At 40.3% G+C, this 21,779-nt stretch overlaps 1 protein-coding gene and 1 pseudogene across 4 annotated transcripts in view; both read right to left on the reverse strand.

Moving 5' to 3' along the window:
* The window catches only part of CD47 (CD47 molecule), a 63,000-nt gene that overhangs the window by 28,416 nt on the left and 12,805 nt on the right, over window positions 1–21,779 (reverse strand). For all 4 annotated transcript variants that reach the window (XM_055419311.2, XM_055419230.2, XM_088836774.1 and 1 more), the window contains exon 3: window positions 10,609–10,698. In XM_055419311.2, the coding sequence (XP_055275286.1) occupies window positions 10,609–10,698 (90 nt within the window). The remainder of the gene's footprint in view (window positions 1–10,608; window positions 10,699–21,779) is intronic.
* LOC129551276 (methyl-CpG-binding protein 2 pseudogene) lies at window positions 1,258–7,028 on the reverse strand (annotated as a pseudogene).

Raw genomic sequence — 21,779 nt, forward strand, 5'->3', positions numbered from 1 at the left:
TTTGCATCTATATTCATCAGGGATATTGGTTTGTAATTTTCTTTTCTTCCAGTGTGTTTGTCTGGTTTTAGAATCAGGATAAATCTAATTTCATAGAACAAATTTGAGGGTGTTTCCTCTTCAATTTTTTGGAATATTTTGAGAAGGATAGCTAAGAACTCTCCTTTAAATGTTAGTAGAGTCACCTGTGAAGCTATCTGCTCCTAGACTTTTGTCTGTTCAGAGTTTTTTTTCCTGGTGGCTCAAATGGTAAAAAAAAAAAAAAAAAAAAATCTGCCTGCAATGTGGGAGACCCAGATTCGATACCTGGGTCAGGAAGATCCCCTGGAAAAGGGCATGGCAACCCACTTCAGTATTCCTGCCTGAAGAATCCCATGGACTTGTGAGCTATGGTCCATGGGGTCGCAAAGAGTTGGACGTGACTGAAATGACTTAGCATACAATTCAATTACATTTCTAGTAATTGGACTGTTCAGATTTTCTATTTTTTTTCTTAATCCATTCTTAGAAGATTGTTTGTTTTTAAGAATTTATGTATCTCTTCTAAATTGTCTAATTTGCTGGTGTATAATTGTTCTTAGTAATCTCTTACGGTCCTTTGTATTCTTGTGGTGTCAGTTATAACTTCTCTTTCATTTCTTATTCTATTTGGGAACTTTCTCTTTTTCTTGATGAGTCTGGCTTAAAGGTTTATAAATTTTATCTTAAAAAAAACTAGCTCTTAGATTCACTGATCTTTTTTATTGTTTTTTAAGTCTCTTTTTCATTTATTTTTGCTCTGATCTTCACTAATTTCTTCTTTCTACTAATTTTGAGCTTTGCTGATTCTTCTTTTCCAGTTCCTTTAGATATAAGGTTATATTGTTTGAGATTTTTCTTACTTCTTGATATATGCCTGTATCACCACAAAATTCCCTCTCAGAACTGCTTTTGCTGCAATGCAAAGATTTTAGATCATTGTGTTTCCATTTTCATTTGTCCCGAGGTATTTTTGAATTTCCTCTTTGATTTCTTCAAGTGACCTAATATTTGCTTAGTAGCAAGTTGTTTATGTTTGTGTTTTTTCCATTTTTCTTCTTATAACTGATTTCTAGTTTCATACTGTTATAATAGGAAAAGATGCTCATTATGATTTAAATCTTTTATTTTAATTGGAGCTAATTCCTTTACAATATTGTGGTGGTTTTTGCCATATATCAACATGAATCAGCCATGGATCCCCACAGGCATCCCCACATCCCCTGTCACCTCCCTCCCCACACTATGCCTCTGAGTTGTCCCAGAGCATCAGCTTTGAGTGCCCTGCTTCATACATTGAACTTGCCCTGGTCATCTATTTTACATATGGTAATATACATGTTTCAATGCTATCCTCTCAAATCATCCCACCCTCAACTTCTCCCACATAGTCCAAAAGTCTGTTCTTTACATGTGTCTCTTCTGCTATCTTGCATATAGGGTCATTGTTACCGTCTCTCTAAATTCCATACATATGTTTTAAGTTTCTCTTTCTGACTTACTTCACTCTGTATAACAAGCTCCAGTTTCATCCACCTCATTAGAACTGACTCAAATGTGTTCTTTTTTTATAGCTGAGTATTATTCCATTGTGTATATGTACCACAACTTCCATATCCATTCATCTGCTGATGGACATTGAGGTTGTTTCCATGTCCTAGCTACTGTAAACAGAGCTACAATGAACACTGGGATACATGTGTCTCTTTCAATTTTGATTTCCTCAGTGTATATGCCCAGCACTGGGATTATTGGGTCATATGACAGTTCTATATCCAGTTTTTTTTTTAAGGAATCTCCACACTATTCTCCATAGTGGATGTACTAGTTTGCATTCCCAACAACAGCGTTAGAGGGTTCCCTTTTCTCCACACCCTCTCCAGCATTTATTGTTTGTAGACTTTTTGAAGGCAGCCATTCTGACTGGCGTGAGATGGGTACCTCATTGTGGTTTTGATTTGTGTTTTCTGATAATGAGTGATGTTGAGCATCTTTCCATGTGTTTGTTAGCCATCTATATGTCTTCTTTGAAGAAATGTCTGTTTAGTTCTTTAGCTCGCTTTTTGATTGGATTGTTCATTTTTCTGGCATTGAGCTTCATGAGCTGCTGGTATATTTTGGAGATTAATATCTTGTCAGTTGTTTCATTTGCTATTAGTTTCTCCCAATCTGAAGGCTGCCTTTTCACCTTGCTTATAGTTTCCTTCATTGTGCAAATGCTTTTAAGTTTAATTAGGTCCCATTTGTTTATTTTTGGTTTTATTTCCATTATTATGGGAGGTGGGTCATAAAGGATCTTGCTGTAATTTATGTCAGAGAGTGTTCTACCTATGTTTTCCTCTAAGAGGTTCACAGTTTCTATCTTACATTTAGACCTTTAATCTATTTTGTTTATTTTTGTGTATGTTAGAAAGCGTTCTAGTTTTATTCTTTTACAGGTGGTTGACCAGTTTTCCCAGCACCTCTAGCTAAAGAGACTGTCTTTTCTCCATTGTATATTTTTGCCTCCTTTGTCAAAGATAAGGAGTCCATAGATGTGTGGGTTTATCTCTGGGCTTTCTATTTTGTTCCAGTGATCAGTATTTCTGTCTTTTTGCCAGTACCATACTATCTTGATGACTGTAGCTGCTTTATAGTGTCATCTGAGGTCAGGCAGATTGATTCCTCCAGCTCCATTCTTCTTTCTCAAGATTGTTTTGGCTATTCGAGGTCTTTTGTGTTTCCATACAAATTGTGAAATTATTTGTTCCCGTTCCATGAAAAATACCATAGGCAGCTTGATAGGGATTGTATTGAATCTACAGATTGCTTTGATTGGTGTACTCATTTTCACTATATTTATTCTTTCAATCCACAAACATGGTATATTTCTCCATCTATGTGTGTCATCTTTGATTTCTTTCATCAGTGTTTTATAGTTTTCCATATGTAGGTCTTTTGTTTTTATAGGTACATTTATTCCGAAGTATTTTATTCTTTTTGTTGCAATGGTGAATGGGATTGTTTCCTTAATTTCTGTTTTTTTCATTGTTAGTGTTTAGGAATGCAAGGGATTTCAGTGTGCTAGCTTTATATACTGCAATTTTACTATATTAATTGATAAGCTCTCGCAATTTTCGGTGGTATCTTTAGGGTTTTCTATATAGAAGATCATGTCATCTGCAAACAGTGGGAGTTTTACTTCTTTTCCAATCTGGATTCCTTTTATTTCTTTTTCTTCTCTGATTGCTGTGACTAGGACTTCCAAAATTATGTTGAATAGTAGTGGTGAGAGTGGGCACCCTTGTCTGGTTGCTGATTTTAGGGGAAATATTTTCAATTTTTCACCATTGTGGATATTTGCTGTGGGTGTGTTGCATATGGCTTTTATTATGTTGAGGTATGTTCCTTCTATGCCTGCTTTCTAGAGACTTTTTTTTTTCATCATAAATGGGTGTTGACAAAAATGAATTTTGTCAAAAGTTTTCTCCACATCTATTGAGATAATTATATGGTTTTTATCTTTCAATTTGTTAATATGGTGTATCACATTGACTGACTTGTGAATACTGAAGAATCCTTACATCCCTGGGATAAAGCCCACTTGGTCATGATGTATGATCTTTTTAATACACTGTTGGATTCAGTTTGCTAGAATTTTGTTGAGGATTTTTGCATCTATGTTCATCAGTGATATTGGCCTGTAGTTTTCTTTTTTTGTGGCGTCTTTGTCTGGTTTTGGTATTAGAGTGATGGTGGTCTCATGGAATGAGTTTGGGAGTTTACCTTCCTCTGAAATTTTCTGGAAGAGTTTGAGTAGGACAGGTGTTAGCTCTTCTCTAAATTTTTGGTATAATTTACCTGTGAAGCCATCTGGTCCTGGCCTTTTTTGTCTGTTAAAGACTTCTGATTACAGTTTCAATTTCCGTGCTTGTGATGGGTCTGTTCAGATTTTCTATTTCTTCCTGGTTAAGTCTTGGAGGGCTATACTTTTCAAAGAATTTGTCTGTTTCTTCCAACTTGTCTGTTTTATTGGCATATAATTGCTCATAGTACTGAGCGACTTCACTTTCACTTTTCACTTGCAAGCATTGGAGAAGGCAACCCACTCCAGTGTTCTTGCCTGGAGAATCCCAGGGATGGGGGAGCCTGGTGGGCTGCCGTCTCTGGGGTCGCACAGAGTCGGACACAACTGAAGTGACTTAGCAGAAGCAGCAGCAGCAGTTTCTTATGACTTTTGTATTTCTGTGTTGTCTGTTGTGATTTCTCCATTTCATTTCTAATTTTGCTGATTTGATTCTTCTGCCTTTTTCCCTTAATGAGTCCGGCTAATGGTTTGTCTATTTTATTTATCTTCTCAAAGAACCAGCATTTAGTTTCATTGATTTTTGCTACAGTCTCCTTCATTTCTTTTTCATTTATTTCTGCTCTGATTTTTAGGATTTCTTTCCTTCTACTAACTTTGGGGTTCTACTGCTCTTTTTCTAGTTGCTTTAGGTATAAAGTTAGGTTGTTTATTTGATGTTTCTCTTGTTTCTAAGATAGGCTTGTATTGCTATGAATCTCCCTCTAAGCACTGCTTTTACTGAATCCCATAGGTTTTGGGTTGTCATGTTTTCATTTTCACTTGTTTCTATGCATATTTTGATTTCCTTTTTTATTTCTTCCATGGTGATCTGTTGGTTATTCAGAAGCATGTTGGTTAGCCTCCATAAATTTGTGTTTTTAATAGTATTTTTTTGGTGTCGCTGACATCTAATCTTACTGCATTGTGATCAGAAAAGATGCTTGAAATTATTTCAATTTTATAAAATTTACCAAGGCTAGATATATGACCCAGGATGTAATCTATCTGTTCCATGTGCACTTGAGAAAAGGTCGAAATCTATTGTTTTTGGGTGAAATGCAGATATCAATTAGGTTTAACTGGTCCACTGTATCATTTAACGCTTGTTTCCTTGCTAATTTTCTATTTGGTTGATCTATCGATAGGTTTGAGTGGGGTACTAAAGACCCCCCACTATTACTGTGTTGTTGTTAATTTCCCCTCTCATACTTGTTAGTATTTGCCTTACGTACTGAGTTGCTCCAATGCTGGGTACATATGTAATTGTTATATCTTCTTCTTGGATTGAGCCATTGATCACTATGTACTGTCCTTCTTTGTCTCTTATTATGGTCTTTATTTCAAAGTCTATTTTCTGATATGAGTATTGCTACTCCTGCTTTCTTTTGGTCTCCATTTGCCTAAAATATCTTTTCCAGCTCCTCAGTTTCAGTCTGTATGTGTCCCTAGGTTTGAGGTGGGTCGCTTGTAGACGGCATATACAGGGGTCTTGTTTTTATATCCATTTAGACAGTCTTTGTCTTTTGGTTGGAGTATTTAACCCATTTACATTTAAAGTATTTATAAGGATGATCCCACAGCCATTTACTTTGCTGTTTTGTGTTTTTTTTTTTTTTTACTGAAAGAAAAAAAAATATTTTTTACTTCAGTTAATCAGGAAGCTTTGTCAGAGCCCTACCCATAAGGAGAAGAGACAACAGCTGCCTTTATTCTTGTTGGTTTGCTTTGCAATCCGCTCTGCATAAAGTCAGCTAACTCCCTCGGTCACGGGCGTCCGGCTGTCCACAGGCTCCTCTCTGTTTGGCCTTGGCATGGAGGATGAGACAATGTCTTTGCGCTCTCCCTCCCCTCCGTGTTTGTACTTTTCTGTGGCCGGGGCCCCAGCGGCGAGCGCGGGCTGAGTCTTAGCAGGCTCCTTGGGGCAGCTGTCGCTCTCCAGCGAGCCTGCTCTCCGCATCTTCTCCTCTTGCAGACACTGCTGCTCAAGTCCTGGGGCTCGGGGGGCTGGCGGGGTCCTCGGAGCCCTGGGGCTCGGGTGGGGGCGGGGGCGGCAGCAGCGGCGCGGGGGCCTGCGGGGACTCCACCTGGTGGTGGTGCTCCTTCTTGGGGGGCGAGGAGGCGCTGCCGCTGCGCCCCTTGGGGCTGCTCTCCTTGCTTTTCCGCCCTGGGCTCTTGCAGGTCTTCAGTCCCTTCCCGTTCTTCTCGCCAAGTGTGGACACCAGCAGGGGCTTCACCACCTCCTTCACCCCAATGCTCACCGTCTCCCAGGTCTTGCGCTTCTTGATGGGGAGCACGGTCTCCTGCACGGACCGGATAGACAACTCCTTCACGGCTTTCTTTTTGGCCTCGGCGGCAGCAACCACACAGCCCGGCTTTCGGCCTGGTTTCCTGGGAATGGCCTGTGGGTCTGCCTCCACTTTTCGCTTCCGGCTGGGGCGCTTGATGACCATGACCTGGGCCGAGGTGGTGGCCCCACCCCCTTCCGCCTTGCTGCTCTGCGCAACTTGGAAAGGCATCTTGACGAGCAGCTTGCCAGGACTTTTCTCCAGAACCCTTTTCACCTGCACGCCCTCTGATGCGGTTGCCTTGGGTCTCATGGTGCCACTCCCTTTGGAGCGTCCCCGACCTCTGCCAGTTCCTGGAGCTTTGGGAGATTTGGGCTTCTTAGGTGGTTTCTGCTCTCGCCGGGAGGGGCTCCCTCTCCCGGTTACCGTGAAGTCAAAATTATTAGGGTCCAGGGAGGTGTCCCCTGCCTTTTCGAAGTACGTGATCAACTCCACTTTAGAGCGAAAGGCTTTTCCCTGGGGATTGATCAAGTACACATCATACTTCCCAGGGGAGCGGCCAGATTTCCTTTGCTTAAGCTTTCGGTCCAACCTTTGGGCAGAGTGGGGTCATCGTACATGGGGCCCCAGTCGCGAAGGATGGAGCGCCGCTGCTTGGGGGATGCAGAAGCTTCTGGCACGGCTGGGGCCGCGCCTGACCCTTCTGAGGTCTCTGCTTTGCCGGCCTCTGCTGGCTCAGCAGAGTGGTGGGCTGCTGGCTGCAGGGGCTCATGCTTGCCCTCTTTGTCTTCTTTCTTATCCTTCTACACTCTTTTGAATTTCAAAGGTTTGTCCTTCAGGCCCTGGAGAGCCTGCTCTTCAGATTTTTCTTCCCTGAGCCCTAACATTCCAGCTACCATGGAATCTTGTTGGAGCTGGTCTACAGAAGCAAGATGTATTCTGGGGAGTCACATGGTACATCAAAGCAGGAACTGGTGAGTCTGTATTTTTATGGAGCAGTCTCTCCTCCTCGCCTCCTCCTCCTCCGCTCAGCGCGGCAGCGGCGGCGGCAGCCATTTTCCGGACGGCTTTTACCACAGCCCTCTCTCCGAGAGGAGCCGTGTTTGTTTTTATAAAGTTTTTCTGTGTTCCCTGTCTAAAGAAGATCCTTTAGCATTTGTTGAAGAGCTGGTTTTGTGGTGCTGAATTGTTTCAGCTTTTGCTTGTCTGTAAATCTTACAAAATTTATTGAGACTGTTTTATGGCCCAGCACATTATCTATCTTGGAGCATATTCCCTGTGCACTTGAAAAGAGTGTGTACTCTGTTGGTTTTCAATGGAATATCCTATGTATGTGTGTATGCTCATATATGTGTGTGTGTGTGTGTGTATGCTCGTATATATATGTATGTGTGTGTGTGTATGGCAAGCCACTCCAGTACTATTGCCTAGAAAATCCCATGGATAGAGGAGCCTGGTAGGCTGCAGTCTGTGGAGTCGCTAAGGGTCGGACACGACCGAGCGACTTCACTTTTCACTTTCACACATTGGAGAAGGAAATGGCAACCCACTCCAGTGTTCTTGCCTTGAGAATCCCAGGGACGGGGGAGCCTGGTGGGCTTCTGTCTATGGGGTCACACAGAGTCGGACACTACTGAAGTGACTTAGCAGCAGCAGCAGCAGTGTATGCTCATATATGTGTGTGTGTGTATCTGTATGTATATATAAATTACATCAAGCCTGACAAGTAATTTTCTGTGCAGATGATCTATTCACTGATGTAAGTGGAGTATCAAAGTAACCAACTACTGTATTACTGTCAATTTTCCTATTATTTGTTAATTCTTGCTTTATAAACATTTAGGTGCTCCTTTGTTGGATACATAAATACTTTTGAATGTTGTATCCTCTTCTTGAATTGAGCGCTTTATCCTTATGTAACACCTTTTCTTTTTTTGTCTTCTATTAAGGTCTTTGGTTTAAAATCTATTTTGGTTGATATGAGTACAGCTATTCAGCTTTCTTTTTGTTTCCATTTGCATCAGACATATTTTCCCAGCCTTTCATTTCCAGACCATTACATCTTTGGGTTTGAAGTGAGTCTTTTGTAGGCAGCACATAGATGGGTCTTGTTTTTGTGTCCAATCAGCCATCCTGTGTCTCTTGGTTGGAGCATTTAATCCATTTATATTTAAAGTGATTACTGATACGTATGCACTTTTATTGCCATTTTGTTAATTATTTTCCGGTTGTTTTTGTAGTTCTTTTCTGTTTCTTTCTTCTTTTAGTTTCTGCCCTCATGGTTTAATGGTTTTTAGCTTTGTGTTTAGGCTCCTTCTCCTTTACTTTTTGTGTATATATTATAGGCTTTTTGGTTTGTGGTTATTATGAAGTTTACATATATGGATCTATCAGCAGATTATTTTAAGCTGATAGTCACTGAAGTTCAAATACATTCTGAAACTATGTTTTTACTCCTCCCTACTCCCTACTTTCATATCTTATGTTTTTGATGTCATATTTATATCCTTCTATTCTGTATACACAAATAACACTCACTGTATATAGTTACATTTGATTTTACAATCATTTTACAAAAATTATTTTTTGTCATTTAACCTTCACTTTTTAAGTGACAATCCTTTGCCACTTAGAGGATGACTGACGATGAGATAGATGATGGCATCACTGACTCGACGGGCATGAGTTTGACCAAGCTCCAGGAGATGGTGATGGACAGGGAAGCCTGGTGTGCTGTAGTCCATGGGATCACAAAGAGACGGACATGATTGAAAGACTGAACTGACTGTACTTTTCACTTCAGTTATTGTATTCTTCAGTTCTGATGGATTCTTTTCTTCTATTCTCTAACTCCTTATTGAAGTTTTCACTGTTTTCATCCATTCTTCTCCAGACTAGTAAGCATCTTTATGATTATTACCTTGAACATTTTATCAGGCAAACTGCTTATCTATTTCATTTAGCTCTTTTTCTGAGAGTTTCTCTTGTTTTTTTCATTTGAAACATATTCCTCTGTCTCCTCATATTGGCTAATTCTCTGTTTATTTCTATTATATTAGGTAGGTCCATTACATCTCCTAACCTTAGATAAGTGGCCTTATGTGAGAGAAGTCTTATGGGGCCCAGCATCAAGGTTCTCTATGGCCACCAGAGACAGATGCACCAGAAGTATCTCCTGTGTGCACTCTTCATTGTGGTGAGGCTGACTCCTGCAGGCACACTGGTAGGCAGGATAGGCTTCCCAACACTGCTGGCTGTGCAACCTGTCAGTCTACAACAATTACAAGTCTCACGACTGCTGGTGGGCTGTGCCAGCCCCAGGTGCTAATATGTAAGAGAGACAATTCCAACATGGTGCCCACCAGCTCAGGCATCAAGAGTGGTAGTACGAGATCACAAAAATGGCTGCCACCAGCATCTCAGTTCTGGGGGGAATCCCAGCTGCCTACTGTCTCCTAGCAAGGCTCTCCATGAAAGTCACTCGGTCTGACCCAGACAGCTGTCAAGTGCTGCCTCTGTGCTGGGACTTGAAGCAAGTATGCTTTTGGACACACCCTTTAAGAGCAAAGTCTTGGTATACCAGTCTTCTGGTTCTCTCAAACCTAAGTCCCACCAGTATTCAAGGTCAGATACTTTGGGCATTTGAACTGCACAATTCTTGCCTGGAAAATTTATGGACAGAGAAGCCTGGTGGGCTACAGTTCATGGGATCACAAAGAGTTGGACATGACTGAACGCATGTGTGTGTGTGTGTATGCACGTGTGTATACACACACACACAAACACACACACACACACATACTTGGTTTCGGACCTCCAGGATGGGGAGCCAGATGTGGGGCTTGACCTCTCAGGGAGGATCTCCACTGCTGTGATTTTCCTCCCACTTAAAGACCCCGAGTGTGGGTTCTGACCAGACCACATCTCTGCCCCTCCTACTCATCTGGCGGTGGTTTCCCCTTTACAGTTGCAGAATATATTCTCTATCAGTCTTTGGGTCATTCTCAGAGACAGCTGCTCTGAAAACAGTTGTATTATAACTTTGATGTGCCAGGGGAGGTTGCAAGCTCAGGGTGTTCATACACTGCCATCTTGATTCCTTCTTCTACAACATCCTATCTTATTACCAACGTAGACTGTAACCATATCTTTACCAAATAAAATAATATATGTATAAATGTTCTGTAAACATTAAAACCAGCTGAGTCAAAGGTACTGTTATTATCAGGATTCACAATGTTAATTCTTAAGAAGTTAAAAAATGAAAAATTTCTGTGGAATTAAAAATGAACCGAAGTAAACTATGAAGGACAATACAGACTTCAAGGAAAATATTAATATTGATTGTACATTCTTACTTATAACAATATCATACTTGCTAATAAAATTTGGCTAAATTAAACATTTTGCCAACGTTGCCTCCCAGAAATAACAATTTAACCACTAAAACATAAATGAAAAATAGAAATAAATACTTACTCACAATACCAAACTGTCCCCAGAACAGAAGTATAGCCAAAACTGGGAAAATAACAATGAGGATATTTTCATTTGGAGAAAACCATGAAACTGGGAAGAAAGAAAACAAAAATCACAATTAACACTTACTATAATCACTTTAACTCCTAACTGTGACTAGGCAACAATATCTATTATTGTGGAGATGGAAAATAAAAATAATTGAATTAAAACTTCAGCTTTAAAATAAGTAACAAACTACAGATATAATTTACTTACACAACAAATTTTACTTATGAAACAAAAAAATTATTTATGTAAGTGCTTTTCACCCCATTTTCCCTAATCTATGACTTCTAGAAGGAGGCAGTATGGCACAGGAATTAAGAACAAGGTTCTACAGCTACAGTGTCTGGCTTTGAAACACAACCCTAATTTACAATCTCTGTGACCTTGCACAAAGTCTTAACCCCTCTTGTTCTTCAGTGTCCTCACTGTTACACTGGACTGTTGTGACTGTTACACTGGACTGTTGTGACTGTTACACTGTTGGACTATTAGACTGTTACTGCCGGACTGTTACCCTGTTACATTGTTACACTGGACTGTTGTGACTGTTAAGAAAGTTAATACATAAAAAACCCTGGCACTTACCAAGTGCTCAGTAAACATTAACCACAATTATAATTATGCACTCCTACAATGAATTCCTGTTACGTGTAAATGCCAAGAATTTCTCTTAAGCCAACAGTGACGCCTTTCTATAAAGACTGACTCAGGGTATCAAAATGAGGAAGTTGTACTACTGGGTACCTTCACCTTGCTCTGACTAAAACCAAGACAGATGGGAACCCTAGCTTTTCTCAAACTTACTGTAGATTAGAAGATGCATTTATGAATAATTAGGCCTCAAATGATTGGTTACGTGTAAAGTAACATGAGGGGCTTTACATATTAAGTGAAGTGAAGTGAAAGTCACTCAGTCGTGTCTGACTCTTTGCGACCCCATGGACTTTACGGTTTATGGAATTCTCCAGGCCAGAATACTGGAGTGGGTAGCCTTTCCCTCCTCCAGGGGATTTTCCCAACCCACAGATCTAACCCAGGTATCCTGCATGGCAGGCGGATTCTTTACCAGCTGAGCCACAAGGGAAGCCCAAGAATACCGGAGTGGGTTAGCCTATCCCTTCTCCAGCGGATCTTCCTGACCCAGGAATCCAACATGGGTCTCCTGCATTGTAGGCAGATTCTTTACCAACTGAGCTATTAAGGAAGCTTCTATTAAGTGTGCAAAGAGCCAACTCATTAAAAAAAGACCCCGATGCTGGGAAAGATTAAGACAAAAGAAGAGGACGGCAGAGGATGAGATGGTTAGACAGCATTACCGACTCAATGGACATGAACTTGAGCAAACTCTGGGAGACAATGGAAGGCAGGGAAGCCTGGCATGCTGAAGTCCATGGGGTCACAAAGAGTCAGATATGACTTGGTGACTGAACAACAACAACATTTAAGTGTGTTACAAGTTACTTAGAGGATGATAATATAAAATGACACATTCTATATAAAGGAAATTGTGATGTTAAGTCTTCAAAGGTTTGTTGAGAACTTTTTAAAAATTAAGTTTAGTTGCATCTTATTAACTCTTAAGACCATAATTTTACCTGTGAAATTTATTCTCTAACAATAATTAAGCAAAGAAAATGCACTAAAAGCATTTCAGAGTTTGTCTGTATAGAGGGACATGCTAATTTTATCCAAAGCAAGCACTCATGTTCTTCTAAAATTAACTCTTTCAAATCTTCCACTGTTCTGCCTCTTTATCAGCATATAAGGAAACTATTGGGCTTTCATACAGTAAAGCTAGCTATGCATTTGCCACGTTAGCTTATAATGTTAAGCTCTGGTAGATGTTAACAATAATCCACAGAATATAATAATGCTATAAACTCTCACAGATATTAACTTTCCATAATCTAACATTTTGCCCTACACATAAACAGTCAAAAATAGTGAGTGAATGAAAGACAGCTTTTTTGGGTGAGGGGTGGATGCTCTCATGGTTGCAGATCTCTACCAAGAGACAGATGTCTTCTGAATTAATACCTTAATTTCCAACAATTACTGAGCATCTTCCTTTACCAAGGAAAATCCATTTCAATTCAGTCTAAAATCCTACCAACAGAAACCTTTATGAATTATCCCTAGGTTTTCACATCTAAATGCCCAAAGGATTTGGTAAAAGCTCTATGATTTAATGATTAATCTTAATTGACTTATTTTTCTCTACTTACTTTATTATTTTGTTTTGAGTTGTGTATATCATTAATTCCCCAAATCCTAACAGTTATTACAGGAGGATTAATTAACCCCTCCTTATCATATGAGAAACTGAGGCCTAGATAATTAAGCAACTGACTTCTGACACAAGTTCCCCCTACTCCTTCACCAAACCTGCCCTCTCAGTTTCCCCATTTCAGCAGTGGTGACACCATTTCTCCAGTTACTCAAGCTAAAAGCATTGGAATCATCCTTGACTCCATGGTTTCTCTCACACCCTACTTCTGGTCTGACAGTAAATTCCGTGGTCGCTGCTTTCAAGATACAGCTAGTATTTGATCTCATGTTCAAGATGGGCTGATAAGGAAACATTATTTCATGGGCCTCCCTGCCTACACAACAGAACGATATTCAACATTCTTGGCATTTATTAACAGAAATCTACCAGTGAAAATAAGAAGTATGTTTGACCTGGTCTAACCACTCATTTTTCATTTACTGCACAAATATTTGTTAAAAGCCCACCATGGGTAGGGTGGGTTTCCCCAGTGGCTCAGTGGCAAAGAATCTGCCTGCAAGGCAGGAGACAAAGGAGATGTGGTTCAGTTCCTTGATTGGGAAGATCTCTTGGAGAAGGGAATGGCAACCCACTCCAATATTCTTGCCAGGAAAATCCCATGGAGAGAGGAGTCTGGCAGGCTACAGTCCATAGTGTCACAAAGAGTTGGACACAACTGAGCAGCTGAGCATGCATGCACGGATAGGATTTCTTCTAGGTATCTGAGATTCAGCAGTGAACAAGCTAGGTGGAGCCACGGACTTGAGCGGGGAGAAGGGGTGAGGGACAAGACTCTTGTGGGTAGTAAGGAAAGGCTTCTGGGGAGAGGAATTGGCCCCAAACCTTGGACTGGAAATAGCCTGCCATTTCCAGACAGGGGAGAAGATACACCAAAAGAACAGCAAGTTTGAGCAACTAAATGATGGCCAGTGTGACTAAAATTTGATGACACACAATGAGATGGAAAGAGTTTGCTGGGATGAACATCATGCTGGGTCTTATTAGCTTGTTAAGAAAGTTTGGATTTTATTCTACAAGCAATGAAAAGTTATTGGAAAGCCTCAGACAGGGGAGAAAAATGATTTACTTAAAATCTTCCTTGGTAGCCATGAGGAGAATGGATTATAGAGAAGCAGGACCTATCAGAAAGTCAATGCAGCAATCATGTAGTAGCACAAAGGTAGGATGTGTTTGACAAATGCAGTCCAGTCCTGTGTTCAGTTTACTCATCAAATTTAAAGACATAATAGGGAACTGTTAACAAAGGAAAGTGACTGGAACGCGGATGCTGAAACTATGAGCAATGATTGAAAGGACTGGGGATTTTTACCTTAGAGAAGAAGAAACTTGGATGAGAAATACCACAGCCCTCCTAGTGAGTGAGAAATTGTAGGGTTGCAAGCTCTAGTTTGACTTCAGGAAGGATTAGAACTGCCTAATAACAGACTAAAATCCTTTGGGAAGTAACAACCTCCTCATGTCAAACACTTATGTAAAAAGTCTGAATGACCAACTACTTAGGGTGTGATAGAAGGAAATCATGAATTAGATGGGGAGACAGACTAGATGACTAACAGCTGACTCTACACCTCTACGCAGAAATAATAAGTATAAGAGCTATTTCAAAGATGGGGGGGTAGGATTATGAATATTAACATTATTGACTAAGTGATTCCTAACTGAAACTTATCAAAACTACCTGGGGTTTATCCAAACATCACATACTCTCCAGGGCTGCCCTCATAGCTCAGTTGGTAAGGAATCGGCCTGCAATGCAGGAGACCCCAGTTCCATTCCTGGGTTGGGAAGATCACTGGAAAAGAGATAGGCTACCCACTCCAGTATTCTTGGGCTTCCCTTGTGGCTCAGCTGGGAAAGAATCCACCTGCAGTGCAGGAGAACTGGGTTTGATCCCTGGGTTGGGAAGATCCCCTGGAGAAGGAAAAGTATACCCATTCTACTATTCTGGCTTGGAAAATTCCATGGACTGTACAGTCCATGGGGTCACAAAGAGTTGGACACGACTGAGTGACTTTCGTTTCACTTCACTTCACATACACTCGCCTCTCAGCTTTTACTCCAACAATTGTGTGTGTGTGGCTATGGGAGGTGGGGGGGTCCACAACTTACTCAGTTTAAAATCACTACTGTAATTGATCTTCTCTCATTGACATAAACATGGTACCTCTAACTGGTAAGATGGGAAAAGTATGATGATGACTGAATTGGATATTCAAATATAAAATGAGATTCTAGGGAAAAACCAACGTTTTATATAAAATTATGTATATGACCTAAAAGATGATGCTGTGAAAGTGCTGCACTCAATATGCCAGCACATTTGGAAAACTCAGCAGTGGCCACAGGACTGGAAAATGTCAGTTTTCATTCCAATCCCAAAGAAAGGCAATGCCAAAGAATGCTCAAACTACCTCAGAGTTGCACTCATCTCACACACTAGTAAAGTAACGCTCAAAATTATCCAAGCCAGGCTTCAGCAACATGTGAACTGTGAACTTCCAGATGTTCAAGCAGGTTTTAGAAAAGGCAGAAGAACCAGAGATCAAATTGCCAACATCTGCTGGATCATCAAAAAAGCAAGAGAGTTCCAGAAAAAGATCTATTTCTGCTTTATTGACTATGCCAAAGCCTTTGACTGTGTGGATCACAACAAACTGTGGAAAATTCTGAAAGAGATGGGAATACCAGACCACCTGACCTGTATGCAGGTCAGGAATCACCAGTCAGAACTGGACATGGAACAACAGACTGGTTCCAAATTGGGAAAGGAGTATATCAAGGCTGTATATTGTCACCCTGCTTATTTAACTTATATGCAGAGTACATCATGAATGCTGGACTGGAAGAAGCACAGGCTGGAATCAAGATTGCAGGGAGAAACATCAATAACCTCAGATATGCAGATGACACCACTCTTATGGCAGAAAGTGAAGAACTAAAGAGACTCTTGATGAAAGAGGAGAGTGAAAAAGTTGGCTTAAAGCTCAACATTCAGAAAACTAAGATCATGGCATCTGGTCCCATCACTTCATGGGAAATAAATGGGGAAACAGGGGAAACAGTGTCAGACTTTATTTTTTTGGGCTCCAAAATCACTGCAGACGGTGACTGCAGCCATGAAATTAAAAGATGCTTACTCCTGGGAAGGAAAGTTATGACCAACTGAGACAGCATATTAAAAAGTAGAGACATTACTTTGTCAACAAAGGTCCATCTAGTCAAGGCTATGGTTTTTCCAGTAGTCATGTATGGATGTGAGAGTTGGACTATAAAGAAAGCTGAGCACCGAAGAATTGATGCTTTTGAACTGTGGTGTTGAAGACTGTTGAGAGTCCCCTGGACTGCAAGGAGATCCAACCAGTCCATCCTAAAGGAGATCAGTCCTGGGTGTTCATTGGAAGGACTGATGTTGAAGCTGAAACTCCAATACTGTGGCCACCTGATGCGAAGAGCTGATTCATTTGAAATGACCCTGATGCTGGGAAAGATTGAGGGCAGGAGAAGCAGACGACAGAGGATGAAATGGTTTGATGGCATCATCGACTCAATGGACATGAGTTTGGGTGAATTTCAGGAGTTGGTGATGGACAGGGAGGCCTGGCATGTTGTGGTTCATGGGATAGCAAAGAGTCAGACACCTGAGCAACTGAACTGAACTGAACTGAAGTATATGACCACTTTCCCAGTTGCTCAGTGGTAAAGAATCCACCTGTCAATGCAGGAGATGTGAGTGAGTTCCATCCCTCGATCTGAAAGAAACTCTGGAGAAGGAAATGGCACTCCAGTATTCTTGCCTGGGAAGTCCCATGGACAGAGGAACCTGGAAGGCTACAGTCCATGGGGTTGCAAAAGAGTTGGAAACAACTTAGGACAACAACTCCTTCAAATATATACAAAGTACACCTCAATGCACAAAGAACACATTTCCACAAAAGAAGATCACATTAAAATTTCTAACAATAAAATTCAAGCCACATTTTTATTAAATCCTAAATTTTTATTAATCCTAAATCCTGATGCTTTAGGATTGTGAAGGGTTTTTTTGATGTATTAACTTGGCTAAGATATACTCCCTAGTTATTTAATCAAGGCCAGAATTCTAAGGTGGTTCCCAAATCCTGCCCTCTGCAAGCCTTTTTTTTTTTTTTTTAAACTCCTTCCCCTTAAGGGAGGGATGGGCCTGTGAACATGATGGATTTCATTCCCGTGATTATGTTGTATCATATGGCAAAAGGGATTTTGCTGACTGTAAATTAAGGTCCCCAATCAGCTGATTTGAAAAAGAGTGATTATTCTTGAGGGAGAGGAGGCAGACCGAATAAGACCTTAAAAGGATCTGGGACTGTTCTAGCAAAAAAAAAAAAATCAACATGTGCAAAGGAATCAACAAGAAGAAGATTATTCTTAGCTGACTTTAAATATGCAAGATGTTCTGGAACAAGAATGGAGCAACCTCTAGGAACTAAGAGAAGCCCTCATCAGACATCCAGCAAAGAAACAGGGACCTCCGTTCTACAACCACAAGGAAATTAATTTTACCACAACCCTGTGTGCTTGGAACAAGACCCTGCGCTTCTGATGAGAACACAGCCTGCAAACATCTTGATTTTAGCCTCATAAGACTGAATGGAGAACCCAGTTACACCATGACCACAACTGTGATCTTCAAAGTGGTGAGCTAATAAATGGGTGCAGTTTAAAGCTGCTGCATTTGTGGTTGTTTGCACATGCACTAGAAAACCAACACAAGGATCTCAAAATGCCTTCATGTCAACATTAGGAACATAACATATTTCATGTTGATAATAACTTTTCTAAACTTGAACAGACCTTTTAAAACAAAACCCTAAGAGCTTACTCAGAAAAAAGTAAAAATTTAAGCTTCTAAATTTTTGTATCACTATACTATAAATACAAATATGAGTAACATATTGTATAACTATTATTATTTACATTTAGTAATTTGGTTGTTTACAAGATGTTTTCATAGCAACCATATACAGTGGTAGTAAACATACTGGTTTTAAAGAAAGACAAAACGAGGGTAAAATCCTGGCTATGACACTGATTTTGAACAAGTACTCTAAATCTCTTACTTCATGTGTTAAGTGGTAAGACTGATAACTAACTCCCAGAGTTCTTAAAGACACAATAAACATAAACTACTTGGTATGCGCCCTTATAAATGTAAGATTATTTTACTGGGGTACTGTACTATCACTTCCCTGAAATCAGGGATTACGCCTTAGCCACCACTGAATCCACTGTGCCCAGGACACTGCCCAGCACATAGCAGGTGCTCAATAAATCTCTGGTTAAGTAAGCAAGATATTTTGAGCAAGACTTTGATGAAATGGTCTGCATTTAGTGGGTAAAAACAGACGGCCTGACAGGTTGACTTTCTTATCCAAATTTTCTCACACTAGAAAATAAAAATTATATTAAAAGCTTTCTAAATTCGAGTCCTGTGCTCTGTCCATGGTACCATGCTATACATAGGCACCAGAGGTATATAAAAAATATATATATATATATAAGATTTTATATGTATTTGACAGTATTTCTAAAACACTGTACTTAAAAGAATGGCACAAAGAATGGCCACCTTTAATTCACATTCTACTAAGCAGAATTCTCTATGACACAATTTCAGTCCCTCATCTATGTCTAAAAAATTGGTTTCTATTGCCTAAAGCCCCAGTGTCCATATGATGGGCAAGTTCCATTATCACAATACATTTGTATTGCACTGTAACAGTCCTGCTCCAATTAACTTGTCATTGGAAGAAGGTTCTTTCCCACCCCCACCCCCAGTAAAAAATGGATGCAAAACAATGATATGACAACAGCAGATGCTAGCAAGGATGTGAAGAAATGAGATCACTCATATGCTGCTGATGGGAATGTCAAATGGACCAACCACTCACTCTGGAAAACAGTTCGACAGTTCCGTTAAAAACTAAGCATACACATGCAAACAACCAAATAATCTGTGCTTATTCAGAGAGAGGAACACTATGCCCACCTAAAAACCCTCTACATGATTATTAATTCACTGCAACTCCACTTGTAATAACCAAAAACTGGAAACACTCAAGATGTCCTAAAACAGGTGAACAGTTAAACAAGCTGTGATATACCCATGTTGCTGCTAAGTCGCTTCAGTCGTGTCCGACTCTGTGCAATCCCATAGACGGCAGTCCACCAGGCTCCGCCCTCCCTGGGATTCTCCAGGTAAAAATACTGGAGTGGGTTGCCATTTCCTTCTCCAATGTAATATACCCATACCACAGACTATTACTCAGCCAAAACAACAGAGAAAGAGAACAAACTACTGATCCAGGCAACAGCTTGGTTAGATCTCAAGGGTACTGTGCTGACTGAAAAAAGCCAGTCTCAAAAGATTACACACTGTATGATTCCATTTATATAACAGTGCTAAAAGGACAAAAGTATAGACAAGGGGAACAAATCAGTACTTCCCAGGTTAGAATGAGGGAGAGCTTTGTGCTAATGAAATAGTTCTACATCCTGATTGCAGTGGTAGTTACACAAATATACGTATCACAAAATGACAAAGAAATATACATACATTGTACCACTTTCAACTTCCCAGTTTTGTTTTGTTTTTTTCATAGCTACACAAGATTTAAGCATTGGGAGTAACTAGGCAAAGAGTACACAGCACCCAGCACTGTTCTATTTTTGTGACTCTTTTCTTTCTGTGAACTTCCTGTGAATCTATAGTTATTTCAAAAAATAAAAAATGAGTGCAAAGCCAAATGCCTGAGACCTCTGGTAGAATTTTCTACATTCTCTACAATGAAACAATACTTCCTCATTTGAATGGTCCCAAAGTAAACGTAGTTCATATTTTTATAGGGTACTTTGAAAATAAAAGTAAAACAATCACAGACACACAAAATTATAAACTTTCTCTTCATCTCCAGATGCTGGTATTCCTTTCCCATTCATCTTCATTCCATCTCCTGGCCTTTTAAGTCTCATATCTTGAGATTACCTCTCGGTGACCTACACAACTAATAAACGATTGATCCCTATGTCTTGTGTTGTCATTCCAATGAAACTGTACATTCCTTCAGAAAAAATTTCAACTAGATATTAGATTAAGCAATTCCAGATTTGACCCCCTGTTGAAAGGTATACTTTAAAATAAACAAAACAAAAAAAAAGCTCTTCAGCCTAAATTAGTACAAATTAATACAAGTTACAATGTAAGAGAGATTTCTGAGCAGAAAAGCCTTCCAGATTCTGCTAGCCTACTCTAAGCCATCTCTTATCCTCTCGTCATGGTGCAAGAATCCCTCTCACAACCACAGGCCAGCTTCACAACTTGACACCATCCTTCATAAAACAAACATCCCAAGAACACAATTCACACCTGGAAAGCACTTCAGTTCACACAGTGCTTGCACACTAGGACCCTCATTTGGTGCTCATCAGACTGTTAGGATAAGACATAAAGGCAGGAATCTATCTTCATCCCCACGTTAGAGATGAGGTAACTTGACTTGGCAAAGTAACTTCTCGATAGCATAAAGGTGAATAGTTAAGCTGCAGAATAGGGGATATAACCCAGATCTGCTGATTTCCTAATACTGAGCAATGTCAAAGTATTCTATCAACCCAAGCACCTCATTCCCAGTGTGGTAACAGACATTTACTAATGGTAAATGCAAGAAGAACAGAGGAAAATAGTGGATCCAATGGAACCAATCTGAGTCCACAAAAAGAGCAGATTCTCAAAGTATGGTCTAATCCTGAGATCAGTAATATAGCTGCTGCTGCTGCTGCTGCTAAGTCGTTTCAGTCATGTCCGACTCTGTGCCGCCCCACAGATGGCAGCCCACCAGGCTCCCCCATCCCTGGGATTCTCCAGGCAAGAACACTGGAGTGGGTTGCCATTTCCTTCTCCAATGCATGAAAGTGAAAAGTGAAAGTGAAGTCGCTCAGTCGTGTCCAACTCTGTGCGATCCCATAGACGGCAGCCCACCATGCTGCCCTGTCCCTGGGATTCTCCAGGCAAGAACACTGGAGTGGGTTGCCATTTCCTTCTCCTAGTAATATAGCTAGCAATTCTAAATAGAGATTTCAAAACAGTAAGCTGAAATGTACCTCTGTGTGGCTGAAGAACTTAGCTGGCACTGCAAGGAATAGGAAAGAAATGAAAACTTTTTACTCAGCTAACTTTACTGCTTTATGCAACTCACCAACTCAGAAAGGGCAGGACCGTGCTACTATAATCAAAGCTGAATTTAAATATATTAAATTGAATCCCTAGCTCTCCCACATGTTGGACAAGGTTGGGGGCAGGGGGTGGGGAACAACACCAAAGCAAGGCTAAGCACAGGAAAGCTCAAGGAATCAGCTATGATAACACGATTTTTAATATTCTTATTCTCCTTCTAATCTGTCCTTTCCAGAGGAAGCATGTTTGGGACTTGGCAACCTTTGATCAAAGTGTAAGGTTAATAAAAAAAAAAGGTGAAATAATTGGGAAAAAGGCTTGAAAATCAATCACATGAAAGAAAGTACTTCTGATGGCAGCAAACAGAAATGCAGAGGAGATGACCCCTGGACTGCTCCATGCAAATGTAACAGTCCTCAGACCTAAAGTTTGAGGACCACACAATGCACAAATTATCAACCAACAAGGAGATTTATTGAGAAAAGCAGAAGAGCAAATAAGATAAAACTCGTGATCTTAATGCTGCTAAACACTCCAACGTTTAGTATTAATAGTATGCTTTTTGACTCAAAGAAGTTCCTAGCCCCATTTTACCCTCCTTTAACAGGTTCATGTTGCTGCAGA

The sequence above is a fragment of the Moschus berezovskii genome, chromosome 1 (assembly GCF_049115385.1).
Source record: "Moschus berezovskii isolate FMDL1 chromosome 1, NW_MosBer_1.0, whole genome shotgun sequence".
Taxonomy (NCBI): domain Eukaryota; kingdom Metazoa; phylum Chordata; class Mammalia; order Artiodactyla; family Moschidae; genus Moschus; species Moschus berezovskii.